The sequence below is a fragment of the Rhamphochromis longiceps genome, linkage group LG1 (genome assembly GCF_057381845.1).
Source record: "Rhamphochromis longiceps isolate RC_006_pf linkage group LG1, R_longiceps_female_GT1.1, whole genome shotgun sequence".
Taxonomy (NCBI): domain Eukaryota; kingdom Metazoa; phylum Chordata; class Actinopteri; order Cichliformes; family Cichlidae; genus Rhamphochromis; species Rhamphochromis longiceps.
Window position 1 is genome coordinate 16,158,307 of NC_140557.1, and position 19,635 is coordinate 16,177,941.

The 19,635-nt window shown below is 39.1% G+C and overlaps 2 protein-coding genes and 1 long non-coding RNA gene across 3 annotated transcripts; 1 reads left to right on the top strand and 2 right to left on the bottom strand.

Moving 5' to 3' along the window:
* Positions 1-1,695: 1,695 nt before the first annotated feature.
* vps26a (VPS26, retromer complex component A) lies at positions 1,696-11,046 on the bottom strand. The gene is made up of 9 exons (XM_085400352.1): positions 10,930-11,046; positions 9,746-9,895; positions 9,007-9,082; positions 8,559-8,715; positions 7,753-7,917; positions 7,532-7,638; positions 7,203-7,304; positions 6,905-7,014; positions 1,696-4,663 (listed from the first exon to the last, which is right to left on the bottom strand). The coding sequence occupies exons 1-9, from the start codon at positions 10,930-10,932 to the stop codon at positions 4,547-4,549; spliced, it is 987 nt and encodes a 328-aa protein (XP_085256478.1). The 5' UTR covers positions 10,933-11,046; the 3' UTR covers positions 1,696-4,546.
* Positions 11,034-17,196, top strand: LOC146678511 (uncharacterized). The gene is made up of 3 exons (XR_014910260.1): positions 11,034-11,133; positions 13,766-13,874; positions 17,039-17,196. It is a non-coding gene; the product is annotated as an uncharacterized LOC146678511 (long non-coding RNA).
* srgn (serglycin) lies at positions 13,225-19,032 on the bottom strand. The gene is made up of 4 exons (XM_085400360.1): positions 18,871-19,032; positions 17,160-17,301; positions 13,788-13,984; positions 13,225-13,637 (listed from the first exon to the last, which is right to left on the bottom strand). Exons 1-4 carry the CDS (start codon positions 18,923-18,925, stop codon positions 13,537-13,539), a joined length of 495 nt encoding a protein of 164 aa, XP_085256486.1. The 5' UTR covers positions 18,926-19,032; the 3' UTR covers positions 13,225-13,536.
* Between the last annotated feature and the right edge of the window lie 603 nt (positions 19,033-19,635).

Consider the following 19,635-nt stretch of genomic DNA (forward strand, 5'->3'; position numbering starts at 1 on the left):
AATTCACTACAATATTAAATGAGTGTATTCAGCATTAACGGTTAAAATGTGGGAAGATTTGTCTGCTGTCACTGGATCGTGCTGAAGTCTGAATTTGAGGGCAGCTCCTGTAATCACAAACAGAAAAGAATCATCAATCAAATGTGAAGTTTATTCCTCAAAGCTGAAATGAAGTTTGATCCTTCTCAGTCCTCACACACTTCAGGTTCATAAGTTCTGAGCTTACATTTTTTTCAGTCTACAGTTTTGCTGACAGCTAACAGGTGGACTGTTTGTTAAAAAAAAAAAGACAAAGCTCTATAAATATAAACAGATTATCAAGTATAATATTTCACCTTCGAGTTGTTGATTTACAAAGATGAGCTGATGGGACAGGTTTCCAATCCTGGTTTAGTTGTGTTGCTGCATCAGGGTCATCTGCAGGAAAACTCAAAGAAACATATGGCGGTTTTATGACCACGTTTGAGCTGTTGCTTTAGCATTGAACAATATATATTAACGATTCATATTATTTCTCTCAAAGGATGTAAGCTGCACAGAGTACGGCACATGTAACTGTGTTAGCAACAAACTGAGATATTAGCTAGAGACTCGAGCTGATATTACAGGCAGTTTGTGAATGAATTAATACCGTGAGAATATTTTCAATCCCCTCAATATTTCATCTTTGGTGATTACAGCGTTTAATCTGTTCATGTGAGGTTGTAGAAGTGCATGACACGTTTGTTGTGTTCTAGTGTTACTGTTTGGAGAGAGGAAGCTGTAGAAGAGTCCAGCTCACTCATGTCACAGTAATGCATGATTTAGACTTCTGCAGGGAGTCTGCAGAACTAAGGGAAACACTGGTTTGTGACTGAGTAGTGGTGTGCAGGATTGGAAATTTTGGTATTGATCTGATACCAAGTAATACAGGGTCAGTATTGCTGATACCAATACAGATATGTTTTTAGCCTCTAAACGCCTCATCTTAAACTACCTGCAGCCGGTTTGATCATCCTTCAGCTCCGTACAGTCAAAGCAATAGAGCTAATGTCTGGACTACAGCAGATACTTTAATTAGCATCAAAGCACAAGAGAGTGATTTCTGTATTCAGGGTAAATTCATTCATGTGCACAGATTAACTACCGAACAACAGCTTTCTCCCAACTGCTCTTCTTAGCTAGCTAAAGGCGTTTGTTACTGATTAGCGTAGAAACACATTTAATTCACCCAAAAAGTGCAACGACGCCTCAGGACCTTCTGTCGGTTAGTCCGGTTTACTGCAGACCACCTCACCTCAGTTTGAACTGCCCCTGCTCTAGCTTCTTCTTCGTTGGAGGTCAATGCTGGTTGGCAAACCACACTTACAAGTGCATTACCGCCACCTACATGAGTGGATGGTGGACCTGCTGGGTGTTTCCCTCTTCAGTGCAGTGCAGTTTAAACCTGTATGTCCTATTCTCAAGCGAGTAAATAACATCTCTTCCTCTGGGTTCCTTCCATATCCATAGAGTTAAATTTATTAAGAAAAATGTTTTTCCAACAAGTTTTATGCATCAACTTATCCAAAGACAGAAGCCTAAAAGAATATTCATTTTGTTTTATGGTATTTGGGGAATCAAGTATACTTTTAGCCATTATCAACCTACCTGCAGATAGAATTGAAGAATTAATTATTACACTAAATTGATCACAAAGACAGCCCACAGCATGACTTTGATTTTTCGAAGCTTTATTTCCTTATGTTCTCAACCATCCTATCCTTTTTTCAAACAGATGTGGCCCCACAGGCCTGTCAGATGAACTCAGGTACTCTTTCATCATCTCTCTGCAGAAATGCACTGGGTTAAAGTAATTTAAAATTGAATCCATTACTTGTTTAATAGTATTTAACAGAATTACTTTTAGCGGTTTTAACTGTGCCGGGACTACTGCTGAGCAATTACACTGACAGTAACCTAGTATTCTGATCAGCGTAAAAGCTACTGATTGATCCTGTAAATTACCCCCTGGTATATTTGTACCCTTGGTTGGAATTCATTGGTCTAAATGCACTTTCTGTCATCCTAAAAAAAAAAAAAAAAAGTTCAGTATAAATCAACTTTATTTATGCTTCATTTTTAGCTAGATATCTGTGTTTAGTGTATATATTTATATATGTATATATATATACACACACACACACACACACACACATTATCATACACACACACACACACACGCGCGCGGGCACACACACACACAATGGCATGATCAGACATTGTGTAAAGATAAACATGCAGTAGATAAGACGGGGGCCGAGAGTTTTGGCTTTTAAGTGTTTCTCCTCGTGACCTTGGACAGTCTTTAAAGAAAACCATTGAAACCCTATTTATACAGTATTCAGAAAGACAAAATATTTCTGCCAAGCAAAAAGAAGTGAAGAGAGCGTTTTTTGCAAATAAATTACAGTTTTCAGACAAGAGAGAACCAGACTCCAAGGCTGGACAACGAAGAGCTGGAGTGCAGATCAGCATTCAGACTTTTCTGAGGTGAAAAGCAGCACAGCTTCATGATCCATATATGAAAAATGGGGAACTAAAGCTATAAGTATTTTACATATAAAGTCAAACAAAGCAAACAAACAAAAAAATGTAGTGAAGTATAAATGTGTGTATAGTTTGTGTTACAGACTCAGGATATCTCTGAGGTGAAGTTGTCCTTGAGTGATGTTTGCTTTCAGCGTCCATGCCTCTTTAGTACAAAGGTAAGCATGACAGGGGAAAAGTGCAAATGGATCAAAGCTGAAGGGCAAAAATCACCCAACACATGGGACTGAACAGTGTCTTTAAAGCAGGACCTAGACTACAGGTCTGAGCATCACAGTGGAACATTGTTGGATTTGACAGTATAACCATACTGCAACTCTTCCAGTGCTTACAACAGCTGACGCGAGCCATTCATCACATTAGTATTTCAAGCACACTAAACCAACAGGTTCAATAAAACATCATGAAAAAAAGAAGAACAGCGAGTCTACAGGCTGCTGATCATCATTAACCACTTTGTTTCTAATGAATCAAGTTGTAAACACAAAAAGTGTCTTTTGATGTAACAGAACTGAGTTTTTTTTCAGTCATTTTTTTTTCAATCCTTGCTTAAAAGTTCAATTCACCCAAATTTCAAATAGACATATCTTCTTTAAATTTAACAAGTCTGACTTTTGAGCTTTTTTTCCTCTAATAAAGGAGGTCAGAGGAATTTCCTTATAGTGCTAAAGTACTAAAGAGAAAAGACAAAGCTTTTCTTATTTGGAACATGGGTGAAGCAAACTTTGAGTTATCTAAGATTACAGGTTAGTGATAGAAAGTGCAGTAAAAATTCAAACTGAACGGGTGTCGTAGCAGCCAAAGACATGAACAGAGAAACTACACCTTCAGATATTTGTGGAGGAATTCCTGATGCAAGTTGTTGAAAACTGACATCTTCATTGATCTGCATATGTTACACCTGAAATGTGTGAAATGATGTATTGATGATGCTTGTGGCATTAGTTCATTAATCAATCAGAGAATCAAAAATCAAACATAATCAATTCTCCTTCTCCAGTGTGAGGATTTGTTGCATTTTTCTCCATTGTATGATTGTATATTGACCATCTGGCACTTTGTAGTCTTAGAAATAAATAACTGCTAGCTGAGGTTCAAAATGATGATTTTATGAACCTGATGTCCACGGTGAATGACGTTTTCCTTATTGAAATGTGTTTTGGACTGGAGCTAGAAATGTGTAAAACATCAAACAAGGGGTAACCTTTCTGTTGGGCTGGAAGCAGTTACAGTAACGAAAATATTTAACTGAGAAGTTCCTTCTTTTCCCAGCTCCATGGATGAATAACACCTGATATGAATAAATGCAGAACTTGGGTGCTGACTCACATTCTTTGTTCGGGCTGATCCCACCCCACATCATGAATACCTTCACTTACTGGGTCCATCGAGACTCTAGAAAGTGACACTTTGTAGAGTATCTGGGCGAGATGCAAGAGGAAGTCCAAGAGCAGTGCTGTTCAGAAAGCAAACAAAAAGAAGCTCCTGCTGCAGAATAACAAGATAAAATGGTGCGTTGGTCTGTAGCGCTCTCTTCTTTTCCGTCTTTGCTCCTGTTTTATTCCGCATGAAACCCGACTGTATGGCTTCAGTTGTGTGTGCTTGAGTGTGTTTGCAGTCCGAGACGTCAGGATGATAAAAAGGCTGTCTCATTGTTCGTTACTTGGGTTGGTTTGTTTTGCGCGCTTGCCTTGACATGTAGCATTCAGCAGACTCTGACTGTGTGCATCTGTATGCGAGTGTGTCTACGTCCTGGGGCGGGGCGCGAAAGAGAGTGATGATGGGCAGCTCACACCTGAAGCTGTGAAGTGGTGCGGGGGGCGGGGAAGGGGGATGCCTGAAGGTGTGTTACGTGTATTTATGAATACAGACATTTCTCAGTCCAGGAAGAGAGTGGGGGCAGGCCTCACATCTCTGGCTGTTCAGCAGTGACGAGCTGTGGTGCGTCTGCATGTATTATCAGTTCTTAGCCCGGCCCTCACATCTCTGGCTGCTCTGCAGTTACCGGCTGGGTTCGGGGCTCGGGAGACTCGTAGCGCTGGTGGAAGTTTCTTTTCCTCAGCTTCTCTGGAGCTTTTCTCCACAAAACAATCTCCTAAACACAGACACAGAGCAGCAAAAATAAAAATACGGTAATGCATGTTTTTAAATGTAGAACTATTCATGTACTTATCATATGGAAAAGTTAAGCAAGCTGGAGGTCAGGGTGGGGCTGCATATTGCACATCGGCACAGAGCCACACACCACAATTAAATTACATTAAACTAAAAACAGCAGTTGCTGAGATTATAACGGCTGCAGCCAATTCAACTTAATGTCATTTTAATTATGTCAAAATGATCCATCAAAGAGATAATTAATAAATGTGCCTAAGACACTATACGTCCTTTATCCCTTGCCCCCCCCCCCCAGTATTAATTTGTGCAGGAATCATATTTTGCCTTGTCTGATAAACCTGCTTCCACTTGCGTGAGTAATGCTGCTGGAAGTCATTACATCAGTTCATGCCAAGTTCAGAACGTCGTCAGTGTGGCCTTTTGTTTTTTTTTAAGGAATTTTTTGTTATTTTCTTCTGCTACCACACACACACACACACACAGTATTGCTGTGTGTGTGTGTGTGTGTGTGTGTGTGTGTGTGTGTGTGTGTGTGGAAGAAATGAAATCTAGATGTAATCAAGCACAATTGAAATTCAGTTCATCTTTTTATGCAACAGGAAATTTTTTTTACAAATGTGAAGTTAATATACCAACTAAGGTGGGCTAAATTATGGACGTGTACGTGAATGAAATCAACTGTGATTCAGTGCTGGTATATGTTGTATCCACTGGCCAATTCATTGGATATGCCTATTAAAGTGTATAGTACAAGTATCTATTCAGCCAATCACATGGAAGCATGTAAACATGGTTAAGATGTCCAGCTGAAGTTCAAACTGAGCATCAGAATGGGGAAATAGGTCGAATTAAAAAGACTTTGAACGTGTTATGGCTGTTGGTGCCAGAGTGTCTGAGCATTTCAAAAACTGCTGATCTACTGTGATTCTCCCACATATGGAACGAAATCAGGGTCAAAAAGTTATTTGAAACTAAAATTCTAAGTTTTGATATTTAAAAACATAAAAAATGTGTTAAAAAAAAAAAAAACAACAAAAACAGAAATGTTGCAAAAATGTGTTGTGAGCGTGTATCAAAGGGGAAGGGCGGGGCATAGACTAATGAGTGACACCTACTGTGTCACGTTTGTTACAAATTAAAAAGCGGTATTTTGATTGAACATGGCCACTGCTCGTTCACAGGATGCCGCCGGTACCACCCAACAGGTAAGAAACACGGTCTTTGATCATCTTGTGATGGACAGAAATAAATAATATACAGAAATGAACAGGCGAGTCTTAGATTTCTTTATGGCATTCATAGCTCTTTTAGCTCAGCGACCTACCAGCCAATCAGATAACAGTATTCCCGTAACAAAAGGGTTTGAAACAAAAAAAAAAAATTACTTTGAAGCTGCATGAAAACAAATAATTTATTAAAAATAAAGTAATTTAGGTTTTGCAAACACATTTTGTTTTTGTTTCAAATATGAAAATAATTTCAGTTTCTAATCACTTTTTCAAATGAATGAAACCTTTGACCCTGATTTAGCTCCACAGTCATCTCTACAGCTGGCCCCAAAAAAGAGAAAATATCCAGCGAGCAACAGCTGGTCTGGAAATGGCTCGTTGAAGTCAGAGGTCAGAGGAGAACAGACTGACTGCTTTGAAAGGATCAAAAGGCAGCAGTAACTTAAATAACCACTTGTCACAACCAATGTATGCAGAGGGACATCCGTGAACCCACAACACATCGGATCTTGAAGCAGATGGGTTACAGCAGAAAGATCGCATTGGATGCCACTCCTGTCAGCTAAGAATAGGAAACTGCAGCTACAATTCAGAGAAGCTCACCAAAAATAGTGCTAGCAAGGTGCACCTAATAAAGTGGCCAGTGGCTGTAAATACATTAATCACTTTTTGTGATCAAAGCAGGATTTAAAAGTTCCTGGTGTTGTTCTCTGGCCCACTTCTGTTTTCCTTTGTGCACTGCACATCCACAGCCCTGCTGTGCTGTCTAAGGTTACCACTCATTTAGCAATTAGCGTTACAGCATTAGGAATCAAGTGCATCATTATTTTGGTACCGGATCCCCTCAGTTTCCTGATGGAACTACAGATTCTAATAACAAAAATCAAAAACCCTGCACCTCTCTCCAGAAATAAATAAATATACACAATATAATTTCACAATCACACATATATAACAGAGCCCGTTTATTTGGAGTGGTGGTGACTTACCTGTTGTTTAAAGTATCTCCTGTCCTCTTCGTCCACCAGCACCAGATTAAGGAAGTAGCGTACAGAGAACTTCTTGTTGACATCCCTCATGGTGGGTGTCAAGTCATATCCTGTAAGGAAACATGAGAGACGATTAGATGTCACTAACAAAAAACAAAACAAAATAAAAAGCAAACAAAAACTGGCCTGTTTGACTGTTTCATGACGAGGGAAGTTAACAGGAAAAGCGATATCCTGATGATAGGAGTCTGGATCAGCACTCAACATAATAGCTGCCAAAGAGGAGATGAGCTCTTACCAGCCAAGAACAGTCTGATGGGAATTGATTCTCCTTTAACTGGGGCTCCATCCATGATCTCGTACTTAGCAACCGTCTCTGTCTCTGTGGTAGTACTGGGACCTGAAAAGGAGGACAAGGACTTTACTACCGGAGACAAAATATTAAAGTGGAGCAAAGTTTCCAGTACTCTTAGTGGGACACAGTTGGTTTACAGAGAAGAAAAGAAACCAGGTTTAAAAGCTGAGAGGAGATGAACTACAGAGTTAATCCAAGTCCACAATGACTTGTCATTTATGTGCTCTATCTAGGTTACTTTATTTTTATATGTGGCTGCCCTGGATTCTCACCTATGCCTGTTATCTCCTTCTTAATGAGCTGCAGCTCCATGTGTTGGATCTTGATTCTGACCAGCAGGAAATAAATCTTCCCAACAATCACATCCTTGAGGTGGTACCTATAAGAAAGGCATAAATGCAAGTAAAGACAGCTCTTATTTAGATTTGGGATTTTCTGCAGTGACAGAGCATTAACTTGTTCATTTGATAAGTTAAAGTCACATTGCTCTTACTTGGATTTATTGTATTCAAACTCGATGTGAAGACAGTCTTCTATGCCGACCTCCATTTTGATCGAATTGTTGACGTCAGGGTAGGTGGCTAACTGATGGACAATTAACTCGTATTCCTTCACCAAGTCAGACAGGCGCCGAACTATTGTCACCCTGAGGAAGTATCTGCAAGTCGAACACGACAACACACCAAGCTATAAAAGTCAGACTGAAATCATACAGATTTTTTTTTCTCTATTAGAAATAAAATGCATTAAAAAAAAAAAAAAGAAGTAGCTGAACAAAAAAAAGCTTGATGGATACCATTGGTGCACAAGAGTGATGGCCAGCTGAGGCATCACTTAGTATGTTTTATATCCTGTTAACAATTGTCCATGAAAGTTTCACCTCAAACAAACTTGGCCTGAACATTTTAACATAAGTGTTCATGAACACTTATGTGTGTCATGTTCATACTCTATCTCAAAGGTTGTTTCTGTCTGCTTAATTTTTAATTAAATCTTATACAGGGTCATTAGTTTCTCTCTCCTGCACGATGTGTGTGTGTGTCTTTTAATTAAATAGTATCTGAGTCACACTTGCATGTGGAGAGTACAGTGTGGAGTGGAGGAGAGACAGGCAAACTGAAAATAAAACAATTTGAATTGATGACATTTGATGACTTAACTGTAAATGAAGAAAAAACAAAAACATCCAAAAAGCGGTAATCTGTGTCACAGCGAGCTCACAAGCCCTGCACCTACTCAGTAGTAAAGACTATTGAGAAATCTGACAGAAAATAAACATTATATAATAGGTTGTGTCACCTTAGCCTAACGTTGGCTCCAGTATAGGACTCATAGGGCTTCTCCACCTGCATGAACTCAAAGTCGTAGCTTCTGTTCTGGGTGAGCTCTCCCGGTAAAGCCAACTCTTTGACCAGGTCCACAAACTCGTGGGTGTTGCTCTTATCAGAGAAAAGCTCTGAAATATAGCAGAGAGGATTCAGACTGGCTGAAGGTCTGATTGCTTTGAATTCACTTAAAAAACAAACAAAACAAAAAAAAAAAACCCCAAATCTGTATTTATTAGTTTTATTTGAGCATTTCATTCTCTTTCAACACACTGCACTCATTATCTTTGTCCCAAAGCAAATACAGTTGGAGGCGGGGGTTAGCGGCACTACGGCAGACCTGCACATGATAACCACATGCCCTGTTAAACCTTTCAGCCATGTGATAAAGCCACATTAACATTAGCATCAACCATGCTCACCTATCTGTCCAACAAACTCGATGCGGATCCCCTGGTGCTCCAGCCGCTTTCCTCCCTGCTTCACATTTAGATTCACCTGAAGAGGAAACATTTGTTGAGAACAAGTTTCTTCTTGCTTGCGTGAACTGGTGCTATATGAATAAAAGTGGACTGAACAGAAAGATAATATTCTGACATGCTACCAGCATAATGTTCCTTTAAAGGGCTTTTCTTTTATGATTATTGTGCATATTTCTTTATAACTAACATATATTCCTATTTGCTTGCCGACTTTCAACAAACCTGTAATAATTTCTTCTCCAAAAATAAATCTCCTCACATTTCTCTGCTTGACAGCTGTTAGGTAATCACGGTGAAAACTGTTTATTACAATCAACATCAATGGTGAATATCTTTCTGCTGTTACCACACTAACTGACCTTTTACTTGATTTTGAGTTGTGCTGGATAACAGAAGAAGTCAACAGTGAACAAGGCACATATCAGACTGCTCAATAGAGCTCATGCACAGCAACAGCAGACGCAAAGCCGAAGCCAAAGCAAGTCTTGCACGCTCATCAAAAGAATCGTAATTTCCCACTGGACTTAAAGCAATGAACCCAAAATAGACTGAGAAGTCCATTATACACTGACTGACTGAAACTATCTGCTGCACAGAAAATGAGAACAAACTTAAGCTATGCTTCACATGTGCAGGACCCACATTGTGACATGTGATAAATGACGCAAACACAGTTTACCTTTCCAGAAACCGACTCTCCATCGTAGAACAGGTAGTGTTTCTCCACTTTCCCATCTTCTGTTTTCAGCTCGGCCGTCTTTCTGTTCTCTGCATCATTCAGCAGTACATCTATCTCACAAACCGGCCCGAACAATCCTCCCAGGAAACTCTAGAAACACAAAAACATTCAGAGGATGAAATTTAGAGCAATCAACATGCTATGTAATCAAACATATGCTGCTTTTAAAACAACTAAAGAGAAATTGCAGCTAGCTGTAATAAGAAGCCCTGAGCTGTGCTGTAGCTTCCATCAACATGAATCTGCCCTAAAGACAAATGACTTTGTTTACACACAACCCCAACAACATGTTGCAGTGATAACAATGACAGTTATAGAGAGAGATGCCAGGTTAGTGTCCTCATCTGTGATGGAAGCTCTGACATGAATATCACATGTTAAAACCCACTATCTCACCTCCTACTTATTTACGGCATCTGTTATTGCCATAACAACCAATTCACCAGTCACTATCTGCACAGTCGCATTATTTTCCTCTGAGCTGGCACAAAGTCACAAACAAATGCTTCAACATGCAGAAGCAGCAAATCACCAAGAATGAGCTCAGTCATCAAGTATTTATATAAGATGAGAATCAACACTGAAGTAAACTCTTCATAGAACCCCCTACCCCCAAATAAAACAAATTATCAGCTACCCAATCACTATTGAAAGCCGACCCTCGAATCAATAAGCGAACAACCCTTTGCCCTTAATCAGAAAATGAATTGGCTTAATTTCTACGGTTATTGCAGTAATTCAACATGCATGTGACGGCACAACTTCACTGAGCTAACGATCAGCAACGTCTGCTAACAGTGAAATTTGTTTGAACCACTCATCTACCCGACTTTTTGACCGAACTCAAATACTTGCCTTAGCAATCAACACGTTTAACTGCTGGCATCATGCTGCTGGGCCATTAGCTAACCAAAACATCACGATCATTGAGAAAGACGGCCTCCTAGCGATGCTAATTCGACCAGCCCAGCTAGCTTTCTTTACAGGGTTGAGTATTAAAATTAATTGCTTCCTCAGAAAAACGGAAACTCGTGTTAATGTTATATTTTCATGAACAAGAAACACCAAACACCGCCTCCAATTTTACTGTAGCCTGACCAGCCAATGTTTGTTTTTACACTTACCATCTCGGCCGTCTAGACAGTTTTGCTAACAGCTAGCCTCGCTTCGTGTAGCCAGTCTGTCACTGAACTAGGGATAACCGTCATGTGACCCGAATCATGTGTATGTGGGCGGCCACGGATATAGAGGATTGGAGGTTGAAGGCACTCACGAATACCGGTACCACCTAACAATTAGAAAGGAAAAAAAAGCCATAACCTGTATAGGTAAGGCTGCTGGTTGAGTTCATGTATTTGCTGTTGGTGCAGACTTTAAAGGTAGTTTTTGTAGTTACTTTCTGCACATTTTAACTAAAACATTCACCACCAGGGGGCAGCATAATTCTAGTTTTTGTTTGTTTTTTGTTACCTCAATTTCCTCTATAGATTTAGCTTTATTGCCCAACCCCCATTATAAAAAACTATTCTTAAAGGTTTGCCTGATTAATTAAAGATTATCCTGACTTACTATAGCTTCTGGTCGTTCCAGGTGTTTGCAAAACGTCTAGTTCAGCTATACTTAATTGGAAAAAACCCTGACGTGTGTAAGTCAGTATCAGTGGTGTAAAGCGAGGTGTGGATTCGCTGGCAAATATGAGGCATGTTTTGTAAGGGCAAAACCAAACCAAAAGATAATGCAACCTTAGAAACCAAGCGGGCTACACAGCGTGGACATGGCAGAAGCACTGACACAGCCAGTAGCATGTCTACAGGAAGGCAACATTTAAATGCGCTACATCAGGGGCAATTCCAAGCCCCAAGGGCCAGTGTCCTGCAGGTTTTAGATCTCACCTTGGGTCAATACACCTGAATCACATGATTAGTTCGTTACCAGGCCTCTGGAGAACTTCCGGACATGTTGAGGAGCTAATTTTGCCATTTAAATCAGCTGTGTTGGTTCAAGGACACATCTAAAACGTGCAGGGACACCGGCCCTCGAGGCCTGGAGTTGCCCACCCCTGCGCTACATGGACAAAAGCGTTGGCTTGTTAGCTCTGTTGTGGACACTGACACAGCGAACTGGAGACTGGATGACCAACTCATTCGCGTTATACTCATCATGTTTAGATGGAATGCAATTTCTTGTCGGACAACTCCATGACATCTCAAAAAAAAAACCAGAGATGTCGTGGTACCCACCTGTCCACACGGATCTTTGTCTGATGATGAAATCTATGTCTCGATCCCAATACGAGCTGCTAAGCCATGGAAACCCACAGTGTGAAGCTCTTGGTGCATGGTTTTTATGCTGATTTTAACGCCAGAGGAGGTTTGGAGCATTGCAGTAATGAAGTCAGCAAAGTGTTGGTGACTTTTATCCACTATAAGCTTCAGCATTCATAACTTGGCATGGTCTGCCACTTCATGGCTGAGGAAATGCTTGTACTTTCCAATAATACCACTTAGAATTTATCGTGGCATATCCAGAAGGGAAGAAATAAACAGCTTAGTGCAAAGGTGGCATTTTAGTACAGTACAAAGCTAGCATAGCATGGCAAGGAAATTGATTTCCCCATTGAGACTAAAAACATATGAATTCATATGAAACAAATGAAAATATGAGGAAGCCGTTTTACAGCTGTAAATTAAGTTCAGTGCCACTTGGTGGGCGAATAAATAATTTCAACAGTGTTCTAATATTGGCCACAAATTTAACAGTGGAAAATCTGAAGACAACCTACAACAGAAGTTTGTTTCTGCCACTGAAAAAAAGAATAGAAGTGAATAGAAATTTCAGGCCATTTTCTCAAAAGGAATAAAGTTAGAATTTCAAGATATTTCTCCATTTTGATTATTTTCTCACAAGTCTGAAATTTTGAGATAGTAAACTTAATTTTTAATTATAGATGGCAAATATGTACTTTTTTCTAGTGAAAATAGCTCCTGATGTTGCTTGCAAGTACCGTATAAAAAAATCAAACGCTTGAATAATAGAAGGTACCTCAGTTTAAATTACTGAGGAACTTGACATATATGAAAGCAGTTATGAGAACAGATAACACAGTAGTAGGGATAAAATAAACACTTTATTGGTAGAAGTTTTTTTCAAATTGAAATTACAGAGTTTGTTAAAAATGCATGTGTGTTTATAGTACATATTTCGAATATGTTCTAACTCTGGTTAGGACTTTCTGAACCCATTTCTGAGGGGTTTGTGTCTTGAAGATGATCTCGTTTAAATCTTGAGCCGGAATATTTTTCAATATTCTCAGGTTAGGCATAAAATGTTGCAGGATTTGTGAATAAAGGGATCAAATAATTTAAATAAGTGTTTCTAAGGAACACGTTCCTTAAAACTAAAAAAAATGGCTGGCGTAATGCAATGCATGGACAAAGGCATGCTTTTATTGCACTGGTATTACAATGATTTAAAAGAATATTTTTATTTATATTTAAAAAAGCATTTGAAAGCTTTTTTCCATAGGAAAGCACAATACTGGCACAATTATTTTCACATTGTTTACAGTCGTTGTTTTGGCCTTTCTGAAAATAATTAATAACAATAACACAGAGAGTACAAAAAATGGCATTTGTTTTTTCCCAGCAGGTGGAGTTTACTATAAGCCCAGACAGGGAATCAAATTAGATGCCAGCCTTGTTTATGTGCTTCGGAGTGGTTGGCAGTCCAGTCTACAGCTGCAGAAGGTGGTCTTCTTTGTAATCACGCTCATCGGGTTTTACCTCATCGCTGGTACGCCTGCTGGCGAACAGCCTCCTCAGGTCACTCATATCTTCAGAGGAGAAAGATAAACAAGGAGAAAGATCAAATTACATGGAGCAAACAAAAGAGAAAACACATGGATTCTACTGAATCCATGCGAATCCTGTCCTACAAAAAATACCTTCACTTTCTTTCCAGAGCATGCCAGAACCAGTCTTACCGAGGTTGCTCTTGTCCGCCATGTATGGACCTTCAGCTGCAGAGCCTTCGTAACCACCAGAACCTTCCTCGCCCAGGAATATTCCAGGTGACTCGCTCAGTTTCGATTCCTCCTCCTCTGCCTCCTCCTCGTATTCCTGCTCTTCCTCATCGTCCTCCTCCATTGGTGAATTTTCATCCTCCACAGGCTCTGCCTCCCTGAAAACACATAAGACGTGAGATAGAGAGATTAGCTGATAAATGTCTCTTCTTTCTCTTTCTGCTGCTCCTTTTACGGGTCGCCTCAACAGATCATCTGCCTCCACACATCTAAACCATCTCAGCCTTCCTGCATTTACTTTGCAGGAAGGCTGGATTTTGTGAAGCACTTTGACCACCTCTGGTTCTAAATGTGCTATACAAATAAAGTTGTACTTTGTCTCCCAGCTCCTCTCCCTGAGCTGTCCCTATGATGTACTCCTTTCTAATCCTGCCCAATGGAAACCTTCACCTCTTCAGCTGTGCCTCCTGTTTTGTGTTAGTGCCAGCATCTCTAAAACATATATAATAGTAGGTCTCTCTACTTTTTGGTAAGCCTTCTCTTTTGCTCTTGCGGCTGTCTTTGCATCTCCAAACTTTGCTCTGATTTGAGACTTTAATATTTGTGTGCATGATAACAACTCCATGAACAGGGATTGAACTGTACTAAAACATCCACATTTTCCTGGCTGAAAGTTTGGGATTTTACTCTAGTCTTTATTTTTTTTTCTTACAACCAGCACAGAACGAGGGAAGCTGTTTGGCAGCAGAGAGCGTGAAAAGCATTTGAGATCTCTAAGACAGCAAAGTGTCTGATAACAAAACTATCGACTTTACAACTTTGAGCTGCTGTTGTTAACTTGCCATCTATGTCTCCACCACTTCAATCGCGTTATTTCCTGTCCTCTTCTGCTTTTACACTCCTACCAACAACTTGAATTTCATTGTGACTGCATCATTAAGAACATTTCTACAGTCTTGTCGAGCTTGAGCTTGCTTGCGTATTTGCTTTGCATATATCTTTATCAAATGAAATTTAGTTTGAGAATCTGACTTGAACTGCTTCGTCAGTGGGCTTTCTTTTCCAGGTTGTTGAAATAAATAACTTCATATTAACTAATGATACAAGTAATACATATATAATCCTGTGCTTCTCAGATAGGATTATCCAAAGAGCTTGACACATACAAAAACACAAAACAATAGACCAGAAGCAACAGCCCACTTCCTCTGTACACTTCCTTGTGACTTCCCGTTCAAGGCGTGCTGTAAAAAGGACGGCTGCTGCGGAAGCTCCGGTGATTATAAGCAAGCTTCAGCGAAAAGACTCAAACAAGCCAGACGCTGTTCATATTTCGAGGTTTTTTACATTTCATCACAATGTTAACAGCTGAACCTTTTTACCTGCTACCCTCTAACTCTTGTCTTTGTGTCTGTAATGAGTTTATGGCATGTTTTCTATACACACCTGTGAAAACGCAGAACATGTGAAATTCATCCAAGTTTTTATTAAGTTATCTGAAGGTTTGTGTTGTCACAGATGTTTCAGTAACACGATAGAAGGACTCTTACTGAGAAAAATGTAATCTGGCATGTTCACTTTTGAAAGATTTCCTTTATTTTTGAATATAATTTTGTTAACTGAAAGGATTGACATTAAGAGGAACTTTAAAAGAGGAAACTGAGGGCGAAGACCAAGATTGTGATACTCTTACTTTTTTTTTGGTCACACATATTAAAATATCCGTTTTTTCACAGACACATTTTATGCTAAACAGAAATTCAAATACATGCTGCTTTTTTACCAGCTCATTAATAAATTTCTAAGTTTAGTAAAATTTCATTAAGTAGGTTTTTAATGTATGTTTTAGAATCTTTATACGCATATGTCCTCCTAGGATACACAGTATACACACATATTACACAGTAAAAATGAATAGTTTTAACAAAGCAGCAGCAAAGATTATAGTACCTGCCGGATAATTTATACAGAAAGAGCAACAATGTAGCAACTGAACTGTTAAAATGTTTAAAAATTAATTTGATACTAAACTATTTAGCTCAATATAAAATTGTTACGATCGTGAAACAAAATCTTCGTGTGTTAACGTAACAATCCATTGTGGACCTTGTGAGAGGAGCACAGCTGAGACTTTTTATGTTTGTATTTTTTTTAAAAGCATAACAAATAATATTTGATACGATTATATCTGAAACTGTTAATATGGAAACTTATTTATTTACTTTTTAAAGTTGAATGGGAAGCTAATCCACACAGAAGTAAATCACAGACAACCTTAAATTTCAATTTTTGATGCTTTTCTTCCATTTTACATTTTTAAGTCTATCATCATACAACACATTTAAAACCATTGATGCCACCACTCAGAGGAACAAGTCACTGAGGACATTAGCGATTTTCATTTGTAATAAAAGAGACTTTATAAAGTGTGGGCTAAAATCCTGCTGAAATATGAAATTCATCATAAAAATGATGAAATGAGCCATTTTTCCTCCGAAACCTACGGACAGTGTCTCTGCATCTGTCTTAATAGCCTGTTGCAACAAGCGATGAGTTCACTTCCTCTGTGCTGAAGTCTGCAGTAAGCAGAGCTCAAGTCTACCTCATGTTTGGAGTCTCTTTTATGATCCAATATATGTGAGTTACTATGTTGATATAATGCAGAATGCATTTTTATTCAAATGTATCTCTTTATACCATAAAATACAATTTTTTTGGAAGTGTCTTAATGTTTTGTGCACTTGGCAACTCTGACCTCCAGGGTATGCACATTTTCAAGATATGTATACTTTGGATAAAGTTAAAATCATCTAAATTATTTCCTGCGCAGAGAAAGAACCAACATTCCTTGCATTCATTTCAGACTATCAGACATCAGCTCATTTAAGTTCTAAATATTTCTGTGTCTTGTGAAGAAAAAGATCATCAACTGTTGTGTTTTTCTTTCTTTCTTTAGTCCAGCTGTAACCTCCCTGCCCTTTCTCTGGTTACTCTCTTTCTTTATCCCTCCACGTTGTCTTCTATTTTGGCTTTTCTTGGCCACCTACCTCACACTTATATACTCTCAAACGCACAAGATAAGAAAACACACAGGCAAGCATGCAGAGAGAGCCTGCACTGCTCACCAAGGTGACAAAGCCAGTGCAGCATCAGCATTTTTCATATTTAAAGTCAGCTTTTGTCTAAAAACAGCACTCTCTTGTTTTTTTCAGACCCAACTGAACATTGACGTGAACTCGCCGCCACCTCTGTCCTCTGAGCAGCTCACAAATAAAAAACAAAACAAAACTTCACATACCAGATGTGAACAGACTACGACACACGAACACTTACAGATACTCTGCAGCAGAAGCAGGCAGTTTTGATGGCAGATCTGGACTCCACTCCATCTCTGGGCTTTGTTGAGTCACACAGTTGGCCTGGTCACCATCAGGGTTACATCTCATAAACTTATACACAGCAGTCCTTGGTGCTCCTAGAGACAGACAAGTGTAGATAACATTTTATTATTTTGCCCCGTTAATAGTACATTTTACCTTTATTCACACACTCGGGGAACATTTCTGGATATATTTACTGTTCGTGATCTCCACGTTTGGACGTTTTTAAGATTACAACATTAGTCTGTGATGGAATAAAGTAACGGTTTTCTCAAAGGCATTCAGAGCTGTTTATTTTCGTAAGAAATTAGTTAAAATAGGAAGTAGGAGTATTGCAACTTTTTCTCCACGCATTGCAGCACATTGATCGTGGAGGTTGTGTGATGCTAAAACCATTAAGAGTTGAGTCATTCCAACTAATATTAAATATTTGAGAAATTGTAACAAGTATTTGGTTGGTCTGACGATTTGTTTGCCCTCTCTAACTCTTTTTGTAAATTTTTATTAGAAAAGCGCCTGTGCTGCTGAAGCTGTACTGATAATTATTTATTACATCTATACTACTGGCAAAGATAATCTATCACTATCTGTTATTCAGGCAATTAAGATGTGGAAGTTAGACAGCTGGGTTCTTTGCACCACAGGCTTCCTGTCATAAGGCTGTCACAGTAAATATACATGTGAACACTCAGTAGCCACTGATGATAAAATGATGAGTATAAGTGATGGTGTCATGTGCCCATAGTGCTTTTGGGTGTATTGAACACCCACAATAAAATAAAGTCTAGTATTTTTTTTTTATATAATCATGCAGCCAAAAGAAAGAAAGAAAGAAAGAAAGAAAGAAAGAAAGAAAGAAAGAAAGAAAATTCTTAGACGACCAACACGTGAAAATCTGCTATGACTGTAAAATTACTTACAAACCTTTTAAGTATTTAACTCAGTGGATAAAAACATAAAAGTCTTATTGCTATCATAAATACAATAAAATCACGTGTACACGGGAAAATATCTAATAGTGTCTGATTAATTGGGGCCTCAGGGGGGTTAAAATGTGGCTGTTTAGTATCGGATATATTTTACGCAAAATGGTTTGTCCATTCCGTTTCACTACTCTCTCTCTCCGTCTCTACATTTATATTTAAAAAGTGTTCAAGAAGTATCGTCGAAACTTAACTCGGAAAATGAAACGCCTTTGTTTTTTTCCGATACCTGGAGTCCTACCATTACATCATGGCATGTTACTGTAAAGCACGCAGCATCTATGTTATGTACATGTATTTTATTTTATATATATACATTCGATTTTATAGGGGTTTTGAAGTCTAATGCTCAACTTGAGGGGATGCTGATCGACTCTGAGAACCCTGGATTGATTAAATGAGTCATAGAGACTTACGGTAATCACAGTATGCTGACGCAGAGTTGTATACCAGTGAAGTGGAACAGTTCCTATTTTTTTGCTTGTCAATCAGAAACCCCCGAGGGCCCTGGGATTCCCAGTGACTTTCTATGTGAGGATGTTCCCGGAAAGCACTTAAGCTGTCAGGATGGTAAATATGTCCACTTGTTGTTTCCTCAACAACCTGACCCGATAAAGTATACTGCGACATCAATCCCGGTAAAAAAAAAGAGGCACAAAGTAGATTTAATTGTCGACTTACCCTTTGTGCTATGTAAGGCGAGGCAGGAGATGAGGAGGAGAAGAATCAGTTTCATCTTGCTCAATTTGTCTCTCTTTAGTAAAACAGGAAAATGTCCTCCTGAAGGCAGTCCCTTTCTGAGCTCAAGCTTCTTTGCGTTGTGAAGTATAACTGTAAACTGCCTCAGACAGCCAAACTCCCCCTGAAGAGGCTCAGCCCTCCGTGTGCGTCATGGTTTCCTGAGTCTTCTTGTGTAGAAAATAAGTGGCTGAAACATCTTCCTGAGTGGAAACTTTTGCATTAGCATCAGATATGAGGTCTGAGTTTGCGCAACTGCAAACTTGGACGAAGGAAATGCCGAATGATAGCAGCAAACATTCAGATCTGTACGATTTTTTATAATGTGAAAGGAAGCGATAATTTACCCTAATTGACTGCCGAGCCACTTCATGTAGAGATAAGGACACGATAGCATCAAAGGGATCTTCTTCTTTCAGATCAACTCCCTTCACTTCAGTTGACTCTGTTCTTTTTACTTCTCTCAGTTCAGTTCACCCCCAAAAAAGTAATTTTACGCTACCTTGGCGCCCCTATGTGCGCGCGTGTGTTTGTGTAAGTGTGTGAGAGATTTCTTTCTCACTTTTTATTTCACCCACCTTACTTCGCTTCACCTAATTTCGCAGAAGCGGAGAAATGGAAAGGGGGACAGAGGTATCATTCAGCAGCTTTAAACCATTAACAGAACTTTTGCTGTGTTAAATTATTTACACTCCAAATGCCACAGCA

What these genes read in the sequence shown, in the direction of transcription:
- vps26a (XM_085400352.1), bottom strand. An exon ending in CGAGTTTGTTGGACAGATAG is followed by an intron (nt 8,716 to 9,006) that starts GTGAGCATGGTT and finishes GCTATATTTCAG; the next exon opens with AGCTTTTCTCTGATAAGAGC. An exon ending in GGAGCCAACGTTAGGCTAAG is followed by an intron (nt 7,918 to 8,558) that starts GTGACACAACCT and finishes TTCGACTTGCAG; the next exon opens with ATACTTCCTCAGGGTGACAA.
- srgn (XM_085400360.1), bottom strand. Translation starts at nt 18,925, where the DNA reads ATGAAACTGATTCTTCTCCTCCTCATCTCCTGCCTCGCCTTACATAGC. An exon ending in CGCCTTACATAGCACAAAGG is followed by an intron (nt 17,302 to 18,870) that starts GTAAGTCGACAA and finishes GTCTGTCTCTAG; the next exon opens with GAGCACCAAGGACTGCTGTG. An exon ending in GGCGGACAAGAGCAACCTCG is followed by an intron (nt 13,638 to 13,787) that starts GTAAGACTGGTT and finishes TCTCCTCTGAAG; the next exon opens with ATATGAGTGACCTGAGGAGG.